General features: G+C 43.7%; 1 protein-coding gene across 2 annotated transcripts in view; it reads left to right on the forward strand.

Moving 5' to 3' along the window:
- The first annotated feature begins 840 nt into the window (after nt 1–840).
- The window catches only part of MYLK (myosin light chain kinase), a 179,737-nt gene continuing 161,543 nt past the window's right edge, over nt 841–19,034 (forward strand). The window contains exon 1 of one of the 2 annotated variants that reach the window (XM_072341613.1): nt 841–962. Coding sequence is in view for 1 of the 2 variants with exons in the window: in XM_072341612.1 (XP_072197713.1) it covers nt 8,943–9,105 (163 nt within the window). In the remaining variant the exon portion in view is untranslated. Of the gene's footprint in view, nt 963–8,887; nt 9,106–19,034 lie in introns of those variants that run through there. The other variant, XM_072341612.1, reaches the window with a different exon arrangement.

Here is a 19,034-nt window from a genome sequence, read left to right on the forward strand (position 1 = left end):
GAACTACAAGAGCATAAAGGTGCCCTGACAAGAATGGTAATTTAGATCAGAGGTGACTCCAATTCCTGATATTTCACCACAGGGTGCAGAGAAAAGTCAGCAGCTTCCCACCTGCATAGAGGAGATTTAGACTGGATAAGAGTGAAAGGTTTTTTACAACAAAGGGCAATGCAATGAAGCACTGGAAGAGGTTGCCCCAGGGGGATGTGGGATACTCCATATTCCTGGAGACACTCGAAGTCAGGTTGGACAGGGTACTGAGCACCTAATTGAGATGTAGGTATCCCTGATCACTGCAGAGGCATTGGACCAGGTGGCTTTTAGGGGTCTCTTCCAACTGAAATGATTCTATGACTCTACTTTCTAGAGCACTGCCCCTGCTCTAGCAGAGAAAGGAGCCCTTCCTCTGAGCTCTCAGTGGCCAGGAGCACGTATTCAGCTGTGCCTTTGCTGCTATCCCAGGCTGGCAGACACACCGAGCACCTCATTAACCCAGTGAGATGTTTCCCAGGTGCCACATTTAAGATGTGACAGTTAAAACTGCAACTGCTCACAGTATGATAATAACTGTCACACAGCGAGCTCTGATCCCTGTTATTTTCCCACTAGCTGGTGCTCGTTGGCTCTTTGTCAGCCAGCCTCTGGTTGGGAAGCTGTCTAGACGATGAATTATTTTATTTAGGGTTGAACTAATTCACGTTTTATCCCTAATGAAACCGAAGTTCACCTGCGTGATGCTGACCTAACCCTACCCCAAAGCGCCTCCGTGGAGGCAGCGCAGCGCGGCAGTCAGCAGAGGGCGGCGTGGGAGCGGTGCGGTCGTGAGCGGAGCCCGAGGCTGCCCCGGGGCTGCTGATGGGGGATGTCCCTGCCTGGGGCCGTGTTCTGAAAGGGAAGCTGCCCAGGTGAGCTGGGCAAGCGTCTGTTGTAAAGATCTTGCTGTTATAGATCAGCCTTCTCAGGTAGGTGCTGACAGTGCACTGATTAATCGCGTGCTTATTGAGAGCTGCTGTGGCTGTGTAATTTACGTGCTGTGCTGCAGCGTCGGTGTAGGATGGGAATGGGAACTGTCAGGTGTGGTGCTTGGTGCTGCATCCTGACCCCAACGGTTTCTTAGCCCTGCTTGGGGAAGAAAAGGAAGGAGGGATTGGGTGTATGTTGTAAGGAGTAAATCTTAAGTAAGTCAGCACAAATTACTCTTCGATTTCCTTTGCTTTCAAGACAGGCGGTACTCCAAATCTATTTTAAAATAATAAAAATGAATCTCAGCACAAGAATGGATTATAGAAGTCACCCCCATGGGATGCACTGGGATCAGAAAACTGGTCTACCTTATAAGAATTGGGTATGGCCATGCACACCAACAACACTGAGTCTTCAAAAGCAGCACAATGAAGGCTGGAAGGTATCAACAATTCCATCTCACAGCTGCAATTGTCTGCTTAGGGAAGCCAGGCAGGAACTTGCTGTTGAGCAGCTGCATTGCTCTGGGAGGATCAGGCAGCCCTGATGTTCTCAGCTCCAAGAGGAGCTGGCTGCTTTGCTTTTTGCAGTGCCATACAGGGACCCTGTGTCCTATGGCATCCAAAGACTTGTATCTGGATCATCACTCCAGAGGCTGTGAGGGAAGCAAGTCATAACACAGCACCCTCAGGTTTCAAAGGAACCACAGATCTGTTTCCCAGTTGGCAGCATTTCCCCTGAGCTGACTGAACATCTTGTCCTGCACAGTTAGTTCAAGCGAGTTCTAGATTCAAGTGAAGAGAAGGAGGGATTGAACTATTCTCTGTTTCTTTGCTTTTTATTATTGCTGTTCCTCATTTCAAGAAACAAAAAGCTGCTTGCATCCCCACCCATGTGCCAAAGGTTTTAAATGGCTTCTTGTTTCCTTGTGAGCAAAGCGAGGCTCTCATGTTTGGTTCTTGAAGTTTTTTTGTCCTACCTCAGCCCAGGCAGGTTAAGATGTGTATGAATAAAATATGTAGATGTGTAACATACAAATGCTTCTAAGAAGGTTGAGTTTAGAAAAGCAAGGCTCCAGATGGAGTGTGGCCTCCCAGTCTGCTTTCTGGGTTTGCGATCTCCTTGTGCCTATGTGCTCGCTGGCCACGTGCTTTTAAATGCTGTGGTAGGAAAAGAAGTGGATGTGAAGCAAATAGAAAATGCTCATGGTCTCGTGTAATTCTTGGTATGTTGACAGAGTGGTAATGAAAGGCTGCTTCAGCTGACCAGTTGAAATATAGATGCAGGATGTGCATGTGGTAAGGAGATCTGCATTCAATTACCGTCTCACCACAGACTGCTGCAGACAAGACAATTCTTCTGCGCCTCAGTTCCTTAATTCTGAAACAATGATGCTCCTTTGTCTTCCCTGTCTACTTAGTTCAGATACTTCTTAAGGCAGTGATGGTCTCCTAGAATGTTTTATGTTTTATCAGTAAACAGAAAGCAGCTTCAATTATCTGAGTGCTACTGAAATTCTGTTGCTCCTAATCAGAAGAAGTGGTTAATTAGTCATTTGTTATCTTTAGGTTTCATTTTTGTATTCTTTATCTAATCCTGGCAAAAATGCTTTATTCTGAATAATGGCATTGCACAGTATTTTTGGAAAACTCTGCTACGTGCTGCCTTCTATTTCTCTTTAAAGGCATTGCACTGAAATCCAAGAATGTCAGCAATGGCAGCCCAAATTCCCATACTAGACCATGCAGGAAATTTTTTCTCACATCAGGAGGGTCCACTATAAGAAAACATCTTTGATTACCTCAACAGAGCTGTTTCACTGCCAATTAGCCCCTGGTACATAAAGGTGGGCTGATGTTTTCAGATTACAGTTGTGATGCCAGAATGTTACTCACCTAGGTGAATTTTAATGCAGCCCCTTTGCGTGTGTGTTATTCACATTAAAACTATCACTTTGGCACAGAAGCCACTTGAGCTGACCTAAAACTATTTGACCAGATAACAAGGAGACGTAACAGTCGCTGGAAGCACATCCAACTTGGGATATATAATTAGACCTTATGACTGAAAATTCTTATGAGCATCAGAAGATCAACATTCCAACATATTCCTGCTTGTGTTTGTTGAATATTCCCTTTTTTGGTCCTAGATGTGAACATTTGGAAAAATGCTAAGCTAATACAACCCACTTGACTTCGCTGGCACATGTTACAAAAGGAGAAAAAAAAAATGTAGAAGCCACTGAAAACTAAATGGCTCTCGCCTTGGAGAAAAACAAAGTTGAAGCCAATGCAACAGACAGGCTGGAACCCTTCCATGGCTTTAAAAGAAAAAGTCTCTATTGAAGACCCTTTTATTCAAAGGAAGCAAAGGAGTTTTGTGTAAAGAGGAACCAAGTACACTTACCGCTGTGTAAAACACACTTCTTTCAGAGAAGCCAGCTTTATCTTTAAGTCCTAGCTGGTTAATCTCTTCAAATTCATTTTTAGCTTTAAGTCTCAGAAATCTGACACACCGCAGGGACTTAAGGTTTTCAGTCTAGATGGAATTTGCTGACAACACTTTCAGCTAGTGCACTGATATAACAGGATTGGTTTCTCTTGTTATGTTTAGGAAGAAGAAATCTTTTCTCAGAGAAAAAGAGGGGAAGGGGAACTAGTAAAGAAACGATTTGTTTCTCTCCCCCTAGATCTCTGTATGGTATCAGGAGGCACATGTACCATGTAGGAATGATGTGCAGACACAGCCATTTTACAAGTGTCTGGGAAATCCTGGGTGAAGTGTTCCTCTCCACAAGCTGCAGGTTTTCTACAGCAGAGCTTTAGCTATAAATCCAGAGGCCTAGGCATATTTAGAGTGGAACAGGGGCTGGTTTCCAAAATGTGGTGGTGAGCTGTTTGCACAGAACTGCTGTGGGTAGTTGGCAATCCCAAATCTGTGCTGGAACATGGTCAGACATGTGCAGCATTTCCAGACAACACCAACATCCTCTTGCATTTCTTCTGCTTGGGTGTTGGATGATAATTGCAATAGGATTTCCTGGTAAAAACGTTTAATTTGCAAATATTGTATTACTCTTCTGTAACTACTGAAGTTACCTAATCTGAGTTTTGTTAAATAGCAACCTTATTGCCACAAATCAGGCAATCTGAAGAAAAAAGTCAAAAATATTGTACTTCTCTGTAATCATGCTATAGCCATGTAGCCATTAACGTTGCCACATTCTTTAGGCTAGAAAGTGAGATTAGAGACTGAAGGTTGTAATAACAGTAAATTATACTCTGCAGCTAGCTTGGCCATTCTCTGTATGGAATGGGCACTAACTCAGCTGTGTAATGGATGCTCTTTGGTTCTGGACCATTACTTGTGCAGAGCATAAGTCAGCTCTGGTGGAAATCACTACTAAGCATACTTGCTGACTTTTCTCCAGCCTCCAATTCATCTCAGAACCTTCCCATCAATTTGAATTCACTTTGGCTGATCTTTGGAGGGCTCCAGGAAAAAGAAGCTGTAGTCTGTAGCTGTAGCTATATCCAGTCACAGTCTGTATCCATTCTGTGAAGAAAAGGGCCAAGTTAACTGTGTAAGTGGCATTTCTGTCTTCCTATTGACTGCCATTATATTGATCCATGCATTTATAGCATCAGTCTAGCCTCAGCCAATGCCTGTTCCTGAATTCATTTTTGCATGACACACAGCAGCCACAGCATACATCTGTTAATTTCCATGAATACCAGTATTCCTGTGTTAATGGCTTTATTTCAGCAATGGTCAGAAGTAGTTAATGTTTTTTATGCTTTTAGTGCATGAAAGTGGAATTTCTTTGCCACCACCAGAAGCTTAAAAAACTATGGTGGAGAATCTTTGCAGATGTTTGGCCTGCTCGTTTGAACAGAACTACCAGTTTGTAACACAAGTTTTACATTTCAGCTTCTACTGAAATCAGTGAAACTGCCAGCTTTTCCTTTTTTATGCCCCTGCTTATACATTATTCTGGCCTCTAAATACAAGGCACTAAAGCATCTGCTTAGTTTCCAGATCTGTAATTTTCCCCAGTGGCCAAATGCTTACAGCCCTGTTGACTTCTTCTAGCAAACTGAAAAGCGTGAAGGGTCAAGTACCCGTATATTTTACCAGATAGGCATAAACTGCCTTTGTGGTGTTTTGCTGACAGATCAAATTCGTTTTTTCCTGCTGCTGAGCTGAGCCAACCAGCTCTGGTCTAAATGTTGTTTGTCGATGTTAGCGCTACATTGTGCTTGACCTGGTGGGCCTGACCTCTTGGCTTTCTCCCTCCTAGCTGCTCTGTCTCTGTATTTGTGGCATAGAGCTGAAAGGTTCTCAATGCTTTCTATGTATGTGGTCAGCAAAGACATAAGTAGGATAGAATCACTGAATCACTGGAGTTGGAAGAGACCTTTAGGGTCACCTGGTCCAACCACCCTGTGATAGAACAGGGACATGTACAGCAAGAGGATGGGGGTTCAGAATTGAGTCTGCCTGCAGATTTGGGAAGATATTTCTGACTCACTTCTAGAAGATAATCTTTTAATCTCAAGCAGCTAGAAGCTGTGTTGCTCTTTAAAATGATGCTCCCACCCTGCAGAAAGAGAGCAAAGAGAGAATTGGCTCTGGGAAATGGGTGAACGTGTTCCTTCCCAACAAAGTTACTTCCTCATCATCTTCAGTCCCACCAGTTTATCTGCTCAGTAAGAGATCATATCAAGAACAACCATCATACTTAATTTCTGAAGCAGAAGTTTGAGTGAGGAGGAAACATGAGTAAAGCTGCAACTGCACTTAGGCCCCTTCTGAAGTTGCTGAAAGAAGCCTAAAAGAATTTACAGAACTACTGCAAATGAGAATCGGGAAGAAGGCAAAGGTAAAAGGAGGGAGAGGTTATCTCTGCTCCCTACTCACCTGATAATCATCTGAGCCTACAGTTCAGCTTCAGTAACTCATTTTTCCAAACACTTCAGCTGGGTAACTTCATCCTGCATTTACTTCCTATTCTCTGCCCTACAGAAGCTCTATAAGCTCTCTGAGGCTTTTGTTGTTACAGTCCTGGCTTGTGAGCTACAGAAATATAAATGTAGGTCAAGATGAGTTGAAATCTTTTAAATGCAGCCAGCCGCTGCTTCCTAAACATGTCCCTGGAGCAGCTGCATGAGGAATGTTTACAATTAAAAAACAAAACAAGGCAAAACCTCAGGCAGCTGAGAATGCGCAGGATAATTCTAGCCAGCAGCATTCACTAAATGTCACATCTGAACATTCATTATTATGGGCTTGATCTGAGTTAGGATTAGAACCTATAAAGGTGGCTCTGCTGAATTTCCACTCTGTAGCTCCTGGAATGCACAATGTGAAGCTGAAGGCGCCAGCAAAGATGCAGTGTCTGGACATCAAGTATTATCCCATACTGTTTTCCAGTAGGATGAAATGCCACCCGACTCTTTCCCTTCTTGATCAAACTTGTGCTAACAAAATAACGGAAGGGAAGGAAAAAAAACTCACACAGAAATATGTGAGCTCTGCTGAGAATGAGTCAATCCCTGAAACCCAGCAGGGGTACCGGCTGCTCTCCTTATGGAGCTCAGAGGCTTTCATCCCAATTCAAGAGTCTCCTACTCCTCCCTCCCAGCTGAAGGCAGATGTGGGTTCACTGGAAACACTGGGCCTTGTTCTCTGTGAGTGTTTAAAGCCTGAGCAATCATTTTAAATTGAAAGCAGAGGTGGTGATGCTGTTACAAGATTGTCTAGAGCAGCAATTCCCAACTTGTAAGACATGAGTACATTTACAGGAAGGAGTTTTCATGAAGCTTAGGCTAAGAGTCTGAAGAGAAAGACAGGACTGTGGTGCAGAGCAGCATCTTCTCAGAGCATCCACTTAAAAAAGCTCAAAAGGAAACTTTCCCAAAAGATGTTGCTAGTACAGACTTTGCAACAGGGAAAAACCAAAGCAAGTTCTTGTGAGGCTCTGCAAAGGTATAGTAGAGGTTTGTGCTCTTTGCTCCTTATAGTACTAAGTAGTCATTATCTGCAGAAAGAAAATGGTTCGGTGATATGCATCCTTTTTTTTAGCTGCTCATATAACCATGGCTGTGTGGCCATTGGAGTTTGTGCATTTGTGTTACCGTTTGCCACAGAGGAGAAGAACTGAGCGTAGGCAGTTGTGTACTTCAGCAGGGATCAGGGAAGTTTGTGCATTTGCGTTGTGTGTGCATTTGCATTGCACTAAAGGGAAACATCTGTACAGTGTGAGATATGCCACCACCACGCACTGAGGAGGAAAAAAAGCCTTGGACTAGCAGCCTGGCTGTGTGTAGTTAGTACACTGGGTAATTAGAACCTTTGGAAGTAAAGTCAGTTTTATTTAAGTCTCCTTTCAGTGATCTAGTTTTGAAAAGTGTCTTTTTGGAAATAGAGCCTTTTTTTATGGTGAATATCTTATATTCTCAGCATATAATCAATTTAAGGGCACTAGGAGTAAGAAAATCATCAGTGCCAGCAGACAGCTTCTTCATGATGAGGCAGCAGCAATTCTTCCTTATTCATTCAGCTTCTATTCTACCTGGAAGAGTCAACAGGGACAGCTGTGGCTTTTTTGTAGATTCCTATGGCAGAGGCTCTCACTTGACAGAGGTTGAGCCCAGCAAGACAATGATGTACCAGGAGCAAGCAGCATCTTGCTCTGGCTGTTGCTTGTGTTGCGGGACACATACATCCTCTGCTACTGACTCAAAAAATCACCCCAGAATCACAATGAAAAGCACTGAAGTCTCTGTGAATACAAAGCTCCTGTCATTGCAGCTTTGCTGGGACTTGTTTATCTTGTCCACTTTTCTGCAAGATGTCTGCTGGTTGGCAGAAATGGAGTAGGGAGGAAGAATTAGAGCCTGTGGTTTGCTCCATTGCCCCTAGAGGCATTTCTGAGCCTGGGGAGGAGGCAAGAACTCTGCAGACAGTGACTTTCCCTTTCCTTAGCAGTTCGGAACCACGCTGATGGTGCCTAGCAACATTGTGGTGGCAGCCCAGAAGAACGTGAGAAAACAGAAAGGAGAGGCTTTATCCCTGGAACCTGGGCTTTTTGTATGTGCAACTCTGTGGGTTTGTACTGCCTGGCTGTAAGCCTATTTTAGATGAAAAGTTGGGTTTTTTAAATGTGTACACACACACACACACACACACACACACAAAACAAACCCTTAAAATACTACAATAAAAAAGGCTTCCAAGTTTTCCATGCTCCTGGATTTTCCAGTCCCTCCTTTTCAAGGTCTCTTGTTACAAACCAGCAGTTCTAAGGCCTTGGTATGGAAGAGGTTTCAGTTTGTCCCCATCTCTTATCTGTTCTTTTTCCTAGACTACTTTAGCACTTAACGCAATTAACATTAACAGGTTTACCAAACTAAATCCTCTGCCCCAGGTCTGGACATCCCAGGGCAGGGATCCATCAGCCTGAGCCAGGCCCTGGGATGAAGTGGGGGAGGCAGAGTACCCCATTGCACGGATGGGGCAGGGGGTGATGGGCTGCACAGGCCTCTCCGCATTCCATCCATACCCATAGGCTCGCACCTGCAAACACGCCTCTTAGATCCCATTCAGCCTTTCATACCCATCAGAGCAGATCCCTACGCGTGCCATAGGCTCATCCCTCTACAGCTTCCCCACCGGGGCTCCGGGCTTCCCTCCGGAGGGGCAGGGAAAGAGTTAAAGGGAACGGCGGAACCACAGCCGGTATCGCCGTCGGGCACCGCTTCCCCCCTCCTCCGAGGGCTCCGAGTTTACCCCGGCGGCGGCAGGTGGGGAGCAAAGAGAGGGCCGCCGGGGGAAGACCGGGAGGAGGGGGGTGCCGGGCATCCTGGTGCGAAAGCCGCCCGGGGCTGGAGGAGGCGGGGAAGGAGGAGGGGAACCTGCCACTCCGGAGGGACGGGGCTGCAGGCAGCCAGCCCGCCCAGCGCCGGGGCTGCGGGCACATGCCGGGCTTGGAGCGTCGGAGGCGGGAGTTCCCCGCAGCTCTGTCGGACCCACTGCCGAACAGTCCCCTACGGGAGCTTCCGCGGGGCTGCGGCGGGGAGAGGAGCTCACCTCCAGCTCTGCTTGCGGAGTGCGCTGAGCCGAGGGCGAGCGGACCGCGGGGTGAGTACTTGGGAGTACTTGTCATCTCTTACGCGTGGCTTGTTGCAATTTTAGCGTTGCTCCGTGGGCAGGTAGGAAAGGACTGCTAAGGAGAGGCGTTTCTAGGCGAGGTTGCGAAGGACGACTCTTGTGTTTGAATTTAGAGCCTTCCAAAAACGAGCTTAGAGTCACGCGCAGCAATTCTTCGGCTGAGCATCCAGGTCTGATGGCTCAGACCAAACGTGTTGTTGTTTTAAACTTATGCTGTTTGCAGAGCAGCTGGTGCCGTGTCACGCAACTCACTCTGTGTGTCGGCAAAGGATAAAGGCTGGTTGGCACTGCTGAAATGTAGCATGGAAGGATGAGAGAAGGAGATGAATGCTTAAAATCATTAACTAGGGGGGGAGTGGGAAGTAAAACCACTTCTCTGTGCACTGCCTTCACGCGTTGGAGCAATGTGCTTTTGGGGATTGCTTTGCCTTAAAAATAAATGCTTTGCCATGTAATCTTCTTTCCTGTCTGTGCACATCTGGACACTGGGCTGGCACCGCTCCCTGTGCCACGGGAGGGAGTGACATGGCAAAGGCTGGGGGTCAGGGACAGACAGGCAGAATCTTTCCCTTCCCTTTCCTTGCAGCTTAAGGGCGCTTTTGAGCCCTAGCTCAGCTTTCTGCAGAGCAAGCCGGTGAGGATACTTCCCCAGAGCTGGGAAGCAGAATCTAAAGTGTTTTGAATCCTCAGTTATGCTCTCTATAAAGGGAATGGCTGAAAGGATTAATGCAAATAGCTGAACCACACATCCTACTTCTGTTTCCAAGTGCTGAGCCCTTTTCAGGATAAGCAAGGAGTTGCACGACATGCTGAAGGTGTGTTCTCTGTTGAGACTTTCCAGAATGATGCCCTTACTCACAGGAGTGCTGGAAATACCATTTTTATCAGTGAAGCTATTGGGAACAAGTTACTCCTCTCACATTTTAAATCCCAAACGGAGGGACTGTCTCCCTGCACCTATTTCCTTCACACATCTCTGTTTTTTCCCAGTAACTTGCACTATTATTTGCTAAATAAGGCATATGTCTTCCTATGCAACTTCACTTTGCTGAGATGTTCCTGTATCTAGGCTCTAAGAGGGCAGTTTAGGAGCCAGAATGATATATACTAATGACTGTCAACTGGCACAAATAGTTCATTTTTACCTGTCGTGTATCCGTAGCCTTTCTGGCTCTTCATGATGTGATTCTTGCATAATGAGACAGGATGGCAGCTATCTGCACTGTAGTTCTGTTACACAGTGCTCGCTGTAACACGTTGCCATATCTAGGTTGTACTCATCCTTAGCACTTTGCATTGCAGCCCTACAGGACAAGTGCTTTAACTTCAACTGTAATTAGAGTGATTTTGTTAGGTGTAGGAGGAGCAGCAGGATAAGCAGCATATACCGTGTGTGATATGTTAATAGTATTTAACCTCAGAGAGACATGGACAGAAAGAAAGTGACTGCTTTAACATCCATCTCATCTAGAACTTGGTATAAATGTGGGAGGCTCACACTAGTCAATATCATGGACCCAATTTTATTGGTCTTGTAGGAAAATCTTAAAAGGTTGCTGCAAAGGAAGTTAGAAACCTGATACTCTGCTGTTGCAAGCATCTCTCTGCAACTTCAGTTGCTTTGCTGCGTGCGAAGGAGGATGAAGGAAATAAATCAGTGAAGTTCTTTTGGTTTGCTTCTGTAGTGCTGAAAGTGAGTTTACTAAGTCTGAAATAAGCAATGATTACATACCGTCTTTGGCTTAAGCTAAATTTCAGAGTGATTTTTCAACATTTTTTCATCTGTTATTCTGTTCTGCCTATCTCCTCCTTTAAGATCCTTAGCACTTTCTCTGGGCAATGGTCCTATTTTTACAGTCAATCAAACTTGATAGCAATATCCTTATGCAGGCCAAACGCACTGTATTAAACTACAAACCAACACTTGTAAACTACATTCAGAGCCCTCCTAAAACAAAATGCAGTTGTAAATAGAGTTTAGAGCAGCTCCAAATGCTGTGCCTTAAAGTTGTGGATGTCTAAACTTGGACAGTGTACTTGGAATCTCTCTTTGGGACAGCCATGGAGGGAAACAGCTGAAGGTTTTGGTTAGACCTCTGGAGAACTGGGAGCCACAGTCTGTGGTTGTTTGACTCCCCTGTGGAGGCTGGGTTCAGACCTGAACATAGTCTGGAAGAGATTTTGGACCGTTTCATCCCTATTTGGCAAAAAGTCTCATCTCTTTCATAAAAGCATACCAAATTCATACTAAAACATGCTACAGTCATTTGATTTTGCCCTGCTTAGAGCTTTACTCAATAGTTTCCCATAACTGTACTCCAGAGGTATGATTTAGGAGGTTGTTAACAAAGGTAATAATTCTTCTATGGCTGGTTAATATCTTCTGCTGTCTTTACGGCTATATTAATCATTTCTAACCAGAAAGCAGGATGTTCTTTCTCTGATCGTTCCAGTAAGGTGTTGCTACACCTGCTGCATCAGACATTGTTTCTTATTTTTTATTTATTTACAATCCATTTCTGAGCCTGCATCACTTCAGTGGCACCCAGTGTTGCAGATGGGATCTCAGCAAGCATTGCACAGCTGCCCTAATCCCTCTCACTGATGGAAACACTGCCATGATGTACATTAGGATTACATGTGCTTTTCAGACTTTAGCACTGCGTGACGGAGAAGAGACATGATTATGGTGCTTTATAGTGTTGAAGAGGATTCATTGGTGAAACCAGATAGATCCAGGCAGGACACACTCTAGACTTTTTTATTTAAAGCCATCCCTCTGATAAATATCTATATTGTCTGTGATGACAGTTTGGATTTTGTTAAAGTCTGGGTCTTTCCTGGGCAGTTGTAATGAGTCTGTTGAATGTGCTATAGCAAGGTCTTTCCTCTACTAATGTCTACATTAAGCTTCTCTTCAAACAGAAATGTGTTCTAATTGCCGAGCTAACATGTCATTTGGCTCTGTGAACAAGCTACTGAACACTAATTTATGAATGGAAACTTGAAAGGACCGTTGGAACCTCCTACGGGAAAGAAATACCAAAATGAGGTGAAAATGCCCCTGAGTCTCTGTTGTTGCTGTTGCTGCTGTTAAAGGACTGGGAACAGAAAGCTGATTAGAATGTCACTTTAATTTTCCTGGGAGTCAACTAATTTCATAAATGTGTTTTGTTTTTTTTCCCCTGAGTTTCAGCAGCTGCTCCCTATATAAAAGCTAGAAACTGTTCTTCAGTATGAATGAAAGGAGAATTGAGCTCTATACAAATGAGGAGATTAGAGCTCCATGAGGCATATACCCCTTTAATGCTGCTGGAACCTAAACACGCTAAAATAATCTTAACTCTCGCTTCTGGTGAGGAGAAATCCTAAGGAAAAAAAAAAAAATCCTTTAGTGACTTATTAACAAAGGCTTTTCAGGTTTACTGGGATTTACCATGTGAGCCTAATCTACCTTTTGTTCATCCAGTTGGCAGGCTTTAAAATTTAAAAGGGTCTGCAGAAACTCCTCCCCCAAACTCAGTATTTAATTAAAGAGGTTCTGTGCATTGTTTACCTTCAAGTCTTCTATTTATGGGGGAACAATGAGTTGAGGTTAATATATCGTAAAATATTTGTGAGTGCTGCATTATGAAAAGAAACAGAAATTTTGACTCTATTTGCAATTTTGCTTTGACATTCATTTGGAATGTCTGAAAACAAGGCCACTCCTACATAAACACTAAATCTAAATACAGGTGTCTAACTACACAACAAATTTTCCCTCTTCTCTTGGTGATTAATGAGCTTGGATGCAAGATGTTCTTTATTTGCTGCTATGGGAGTTCTCCAGAGTCATAGATGTGTAGATTAAGCTTTGAACATATTGGTATCTTATGTATTTTTGCTTGGGTAGTTCACCAAGGACTGATAGATGCAGTTCTCTCACTATTTTCTCAGTTCCTCCTCCTCCCCCACTCCATTCATTGCTGTAGCTGTGAGCATCGAGTTGCAGATAAAACGACTTCTGAGAGAGCAACGGGATGCAGCTCTTGCCAAAGGCAATTAAGTGCTTAGGATTACAGCGTGCTTTACTAAGTGTGTTCTTGCTGAATCCCTTTCCTCTTCTGCTTGCTGGTACAAAGCAGCTTCTTGGCACTTATCTTTGTTATAATGAGTTGAGCATTGCTAAATTTCACTACAGTGTGTCAGCTCTCTCAGTCAGTCCAGCGAGCTGCAGTGTCTTGTTCAGAGGACTGTCATGCTGGTGATTCTTTACTGAGAGTCGGCTTGACCTCATCACCTCTGCTGTAATTGGATTAAATTTACTCATGTGCCAAAAACACGTCCAGCTTATGGCATATTTATTCTTTAGCCTGAAGTACTGTTTGTATGCACAACATTCCTCATGCTAAAGGCATTTCTAGGGCCAGTGTGATGCAGCTGATGTCCCAGAGGATTCAGAATCCTCACAGAGGGATGTTCTCAGTTATTTGCTTAATCTAGGAAGGTTTTAAATAGTAGAATATACAGCCCATGAGAGAAAGAATTGAAGCTGAAATGCTGAGATACCACAGGTGGCCTGAAGTCACAGCCTCCTGGTTGAGGGAAGCATATGATACTGCATGCTGTTTCTGCACAGCCACTACTATTAATTCGTAATTGTAGCAAAATAGATCAAGATTGTCACTCTGAATTGACCTCCGCTGTTCTCAGCTCTCCTGCAAGCTGCAGAGAAACAGTATGATATCTGACATTTGAAGAGAAAGGTGTGATCAGAGTAACACCAAAACTTTGTAGTGGAGGTCTGACCACAAGGCTGCAGCTTCATCCCCAAGGCTCCTCATGTACTGTCTTTGGTGTAACCCAGCTTCCAGTGGGAAAGACAACCAAGTAGCAGAAATCACAGTTCTCATCATTAACCTTGATATTAAGGGATGAATCCATAATGGGGAGACCAAGGACTGAGTAAGTTGCAAATACTCTCACAAATAGGATCAGGATTTGTGTGTCTGACAAGAGGCACATGTTGGTGCTTGGTCTGGCCTAGTCCCTTTCTTAAATATCCCAAACAGTGAAAGGATCTCTGTTTTGTGTTTGCTGTTGTTATCTGCCCAGCAGTATTGCTAGTTTTCTGTTTCTTTTTAAGTCTTAGAAAAGTTGAGTTTTGAAAGCAGCTTAGGCCACAGGAGCTGCAACAATTAGCTCTTTCGTTTAATCAAGGAGTTGTGCTATATTTCAAGGTGACATTGCTCTCTTAAGTGCTATGAATTGATGAGTACTCAGGATGCAAAATATTAGCAGATAGATAAACAACATGGGATATGAGGTTCTCCATTTCTACTAAGTGACAGTCAGGATTTCGTTAACTCCATTACTATATAAATGTGCAGCACAAAACATAACAGGATGCCTAACTTCAATAACACACCATGAAAGGAATGTAGTTGTGTAATCATGTTTTCTGCACTGTTTAATTGCGAGAAGCACAATTTCATCAGAGTAAGTATGTAATTCCATGAATTCCTTGCAGTGATGTAAGTTTGTTTGTTAAATGCTGAAGTAAAGGTGTCTTTTTTTCTTTTATGCCACTTATTTGGAATTAATGTAATGTAAAAAATAAAAATCACTGACCACCTCTATTGAACATGAATTAACAGCCTGTTTGTGAGGAGAACAAATGAGAAGGCTTGTTCTGGAAGTAATCACAAAGTGCAGGTCAGGGATGCACTGTCTGTATGGCCTTACACTACTGATGGTGTCAAAAAGACAGAACAGGAGCGATTGGCAGACTGTGCTTAAAACATACATGAAAGAGAAATTTGAAGGAGGGAAGAAAAAAAGTAGGGCTTGCTTTACTTACGTTATTTCCTCTGGATCCTTTTTAAGGTCATAATCTTCCCCTTCCTCTTGTGGAGGACCAGGAATATATTACGAAAAATAATTCAATAATTCTCATCTAAGCATGTTGCTTGGTCTTCACATCACTAATTCAAGACCAGCCGGCTCTGGGGGTGAGAAACCCTTTTTTTCTGTTTTGTGCAGTCCAAATTTAGTCCTTGTTGTGGGTTATATCACTGGGATCTGCTTGTGTAAATGCTGCCTTCTTTGAAGCACTGCTGCTCTGGCTGTGGTGGTTCAGGGGATTCATCTCCTACAGGGCCTGTGTGACCATAGCTGAAGGAGCCCTGGCTTTGAAATGTAGCAGCTGGTGTAGGGGTGTCTCACCCCAGCCTCAGCACGGTGCAATCCCTCTGACCTCAATAGAGCTGTAGCATTCATAGTTTTCAGTAAGGTGGGGGTGAGACTGGACCTATCTTCTTTTAACTGGTCTATTTAGCAGCTCTTTTCCATATGCAGTCTCCATGCCAGTGACAGGAGCTTCCTGGAACTGACAGGGGACACAAAAGGCTCTCTTCTCTAAATCACTGGACCTTAAGGATATTGAAAGGATGTTACAACAAGCCTCATAATAAACCATTGTCAGACTCTCTCTAAAGATGCCTGCGGTGGTATCATACCTCTGAGCCTTCCAGAGGGGGTGTAATGACCCCACATGGCAGAAAATAGAAAAGTAATGGTTTGGGTGGCTGCGAGGAATGTTGTGGCATTACTTGAAGCCAGCTGGAGGCAGTTGCTGATGACTGAACTCATATCATTAACAGGCGAGCAAACAGCCCAGCATGCATCAGGCAGTTTTCAGGAAGAGATCCTGGCCTGTGTGTCTGTGCATGCCTGGATGCATCTTTCTCACAGACAGGGGAGTGGTGAAAGATGCTTTGTTTCTTCTTCAGTTCCCTTTCTTCTTCCTACTTATTTGCCTCTTCCTCTACAGTACAGAAATTTTTCATGTTGCTGTGTAAATATCTGCACTCCTGAGCAAATTGAACACGTTTGAATGGAGGAGGGCTGCTGGATTTTGATATCCAAGAGCCAGTATTCCCAGGAAGATTTGTGTTCTGCTGTTCCCTCAGCACTGGTCAGGGATTTGCATGTACAGCATGTTGCTTTCTTAATGGAGAATTCCTTGCAAGCCACCTCTGGGTTGCTGGCAAAAAAAAGGGCTCAAAGCAGGGAATTATACATTTGATTTGCTATTATTTGTCAACCAATACAATGCAAAGCACTGCAGAGGGCTGGAGACTCCATGCCCTGTGTGGGTAACTGCTGCCTGACCACCCTTGTACTGGCAGCCATTTTGGCGCCACAGTTGGGCTCTTGTGCGGCTTTTCTGCACTGGACCACTGGCACCAGAGCCCGCCGGAACCATCCGGAAGCTTGGAGCAGTCACGGCCTCTGCCCTGCCACATGCCTGGTATGGGGTGTGTGTCAGAGAGGTGAATTAAAGGTGGCCATGAGTGTCCAGTGAGGGGATCCCCACAAGCCGAGGGGTGGGTGAGGTGGCGGGAACTGGTCTGGCCCTGCTGACGTGACTGGCCTGGGCTGGACGCAGAAGCAGACGCCGTTTTGCCTCAGCTTCAACCTGTTGGACTTTTGTTGCAGCTGATGGGGAGTTTTGCTCAAGTCATGAGCTGAAGTCAATCTGGGCTACTCACTGATAAACTAATACTTCAAATACTTCTAACTTAGCTAGTTGAAGTATTGCTCCTCCATTTTACCTCAGCTTTTTCCAGTATTTAGTTCATCACAGATGATCAGAAAGCCATCCAGTTCTCTCAGGCTATTTAGCTCTTATCTGCTGTGCAACTCAGGAGTTATATTCCTTCTCCAAGGCATTTCTAATCGATAGCTGGGGACTTGGAAGTACAGAGAACAAACTGGCAGTCCTGGTTAGCCTGAGCAGAAATGGGAGCTCATTTCCTCACTGAACAACTCTGACTTCCAGAAAACGAGGCTGTACGTGTTAGCAACTCATGTTGTGTCTCCACAAAAAGGACAGAAAGACAAGGAGATTCAAATCATTATGCAGGTAAAATAACGTGGACCTTCCACCTTTCTCTATGTTGGATTTTGACATTAGACTTCATATAGTATCCTCTAACTGCAGTCTCTTCATCACTTTATCCTTTTTGCTTTGTCTGAAGGGGCAGAAGTAAACATAAATGTGTAAATAAGTGTTAGTACTTGACATTATCTTGTACTCTCTGGAAACATTGTTCTGCTCTTCCTCAAAGAAGCATTCCTTGGATTTATTTATTTATGCCTAATTAACCTATATAAATTCTTGCTTGAAAACTCAGGTAACTTGCTATGAAATTCATCAGTGTGCAGGCTCTCTGCAGAGTCTTGTGTGTGTGGGAGGTGTTATATTAGTGATGATTGGTGTAGAGAATTGTAGTAACATAGCCTACTTCTTACCAAATTATAGTGGAGAAAAACGTTGATGGCGTTTCATGTCCCTTCATGCCCATTATCTGTTCTGTGGTGAATGGAATTCTCTATGTAGCTTTCCAGTGTTTGTTCCTTTCTAGCTGGTTTTATTACAAGCATAAGGTTTTGAGACAGAATGTATCAAGTTGAGGCACAAGAGGTATCTTTGTTAGACCTTCCTAATATTTGACCTATGTAGTACACACAGATTTTTTTTCCCCAGGGATCAAACAAAAATATTTTCTTTTAAAACTGTAGGAGTTAGAGATAATGAGGAAATGCACTGAACCTAAAAACAAAGGCTTTATTGTCTTGAAGACAAACTCACTGTAATTGCACATCTTGTGAGGTATTTCTTCCCTCTGTCCTTATGTTTCACTTCCAAGGCAGGAAATACAGCTTTACTGATTAAATTTTTTTTATGAGGTATAAATAACTTGCTGCCTTCAAAGACGTTATTCATTTCAGGATGAATCTAAAAAGAAAGTGCTTGTGATGAATTAAAAATTAAATTAAGATGTTGTTTTACCTGGGTAAGTACAACTTCTTGTGGATGTCTGTACTGTGTGTACAGACATAAAAGGTGCTGTTATGAGAAAGGGCAGTGAAATAAATGCTCTGGCATTTCAATCAAGTTCAGATTGTTTTATGCCCTATTCTTTGTTGTTCTTGTCTGTTCCTGTCCGACTCTTTGCCATGAAAGGTTAGTTTTCAGCATTGCTGATTCCTCTGTTAAGTCTGTTAAGTTCTACTATGTTATATGCTTCCTTATTATTTATAAAGTGTTCGCCCTTCCTGTGAGTGAGGTTGGACTCACCAGCATGTAGTTCCCAGGATCCATTCTACTGGGCTTCCTGTACTGAGGAGTTACACAGGCAGGACCCTGAGTCCTCCAGTAAAGAGGCTCTCAGTGATGCCGTTTTACACACCTTGGCAGGTGGTTCTGCAAGTTCACGCTGGAGTTTTTTCAGAACATGTGTGAATGTTGTACTGTCTTGGTGACTTATTAACATCCAAGTTCCTCGTTTGTTCTAGCATTTCCTGAATTTATTTCAGATTGACATATCTCCTCAGCCTGGCTTTCTATGAAGAGTGCAGTGGCTGTGGAAATATCCCCAATGATTTCAGCAGCGATGACTGAAGTAAAGAATTCACTGTGCTTCACCACTACAGCTTTATCATCCCCATCTGCCCTTTACACATTTATTATGATGAGGCTCTACCAGCTTCCTAGCCAGTTTCCTGATGCTGATGTGTTTAAAAATCTGTTTACTAGGACTGTGATCTTCCTTTGCACGCATTAAATTTTTTTTCTTAGCCTTCTTAATTTCCTGCTTACATTAGGCTTGCCATGTTTTATGGACTTCTCTGTTTTTACATAAGTGATCCATTTTCCAAGAGATGACCCCTGCCCTGCAGTACAGTCATAACTCCCTGAAGCTTCTCACTTTTTAGACTGCTTCTTTTATGATTGTCTTTTTTCTTGCTTGCTACATTACTGTTTAGCTCAGTTTCTTAAGAGTATCTGCCTGCTGGATTGGTGACCTTTAGATCAGCACCATTCATTGTATGCCTGAGCAGGTGAAGCA

The sequence above is a fragment of the Excalfactoria chinensis genome, chromosome 7 (genome assembly GCF_039878825.1).
Source record: "Excalfactoria chinensis isolate bCotChi1 chromosome 7, bCotChi1.hap2, whole genome shotgun sequence".
Classification (NCBI taxonomy): Eukaryota; Metazoa; Chordata; class Aves; order Galliformes; family Phasianidae; genus Excalfactoria; species Excalfactoria chinensis.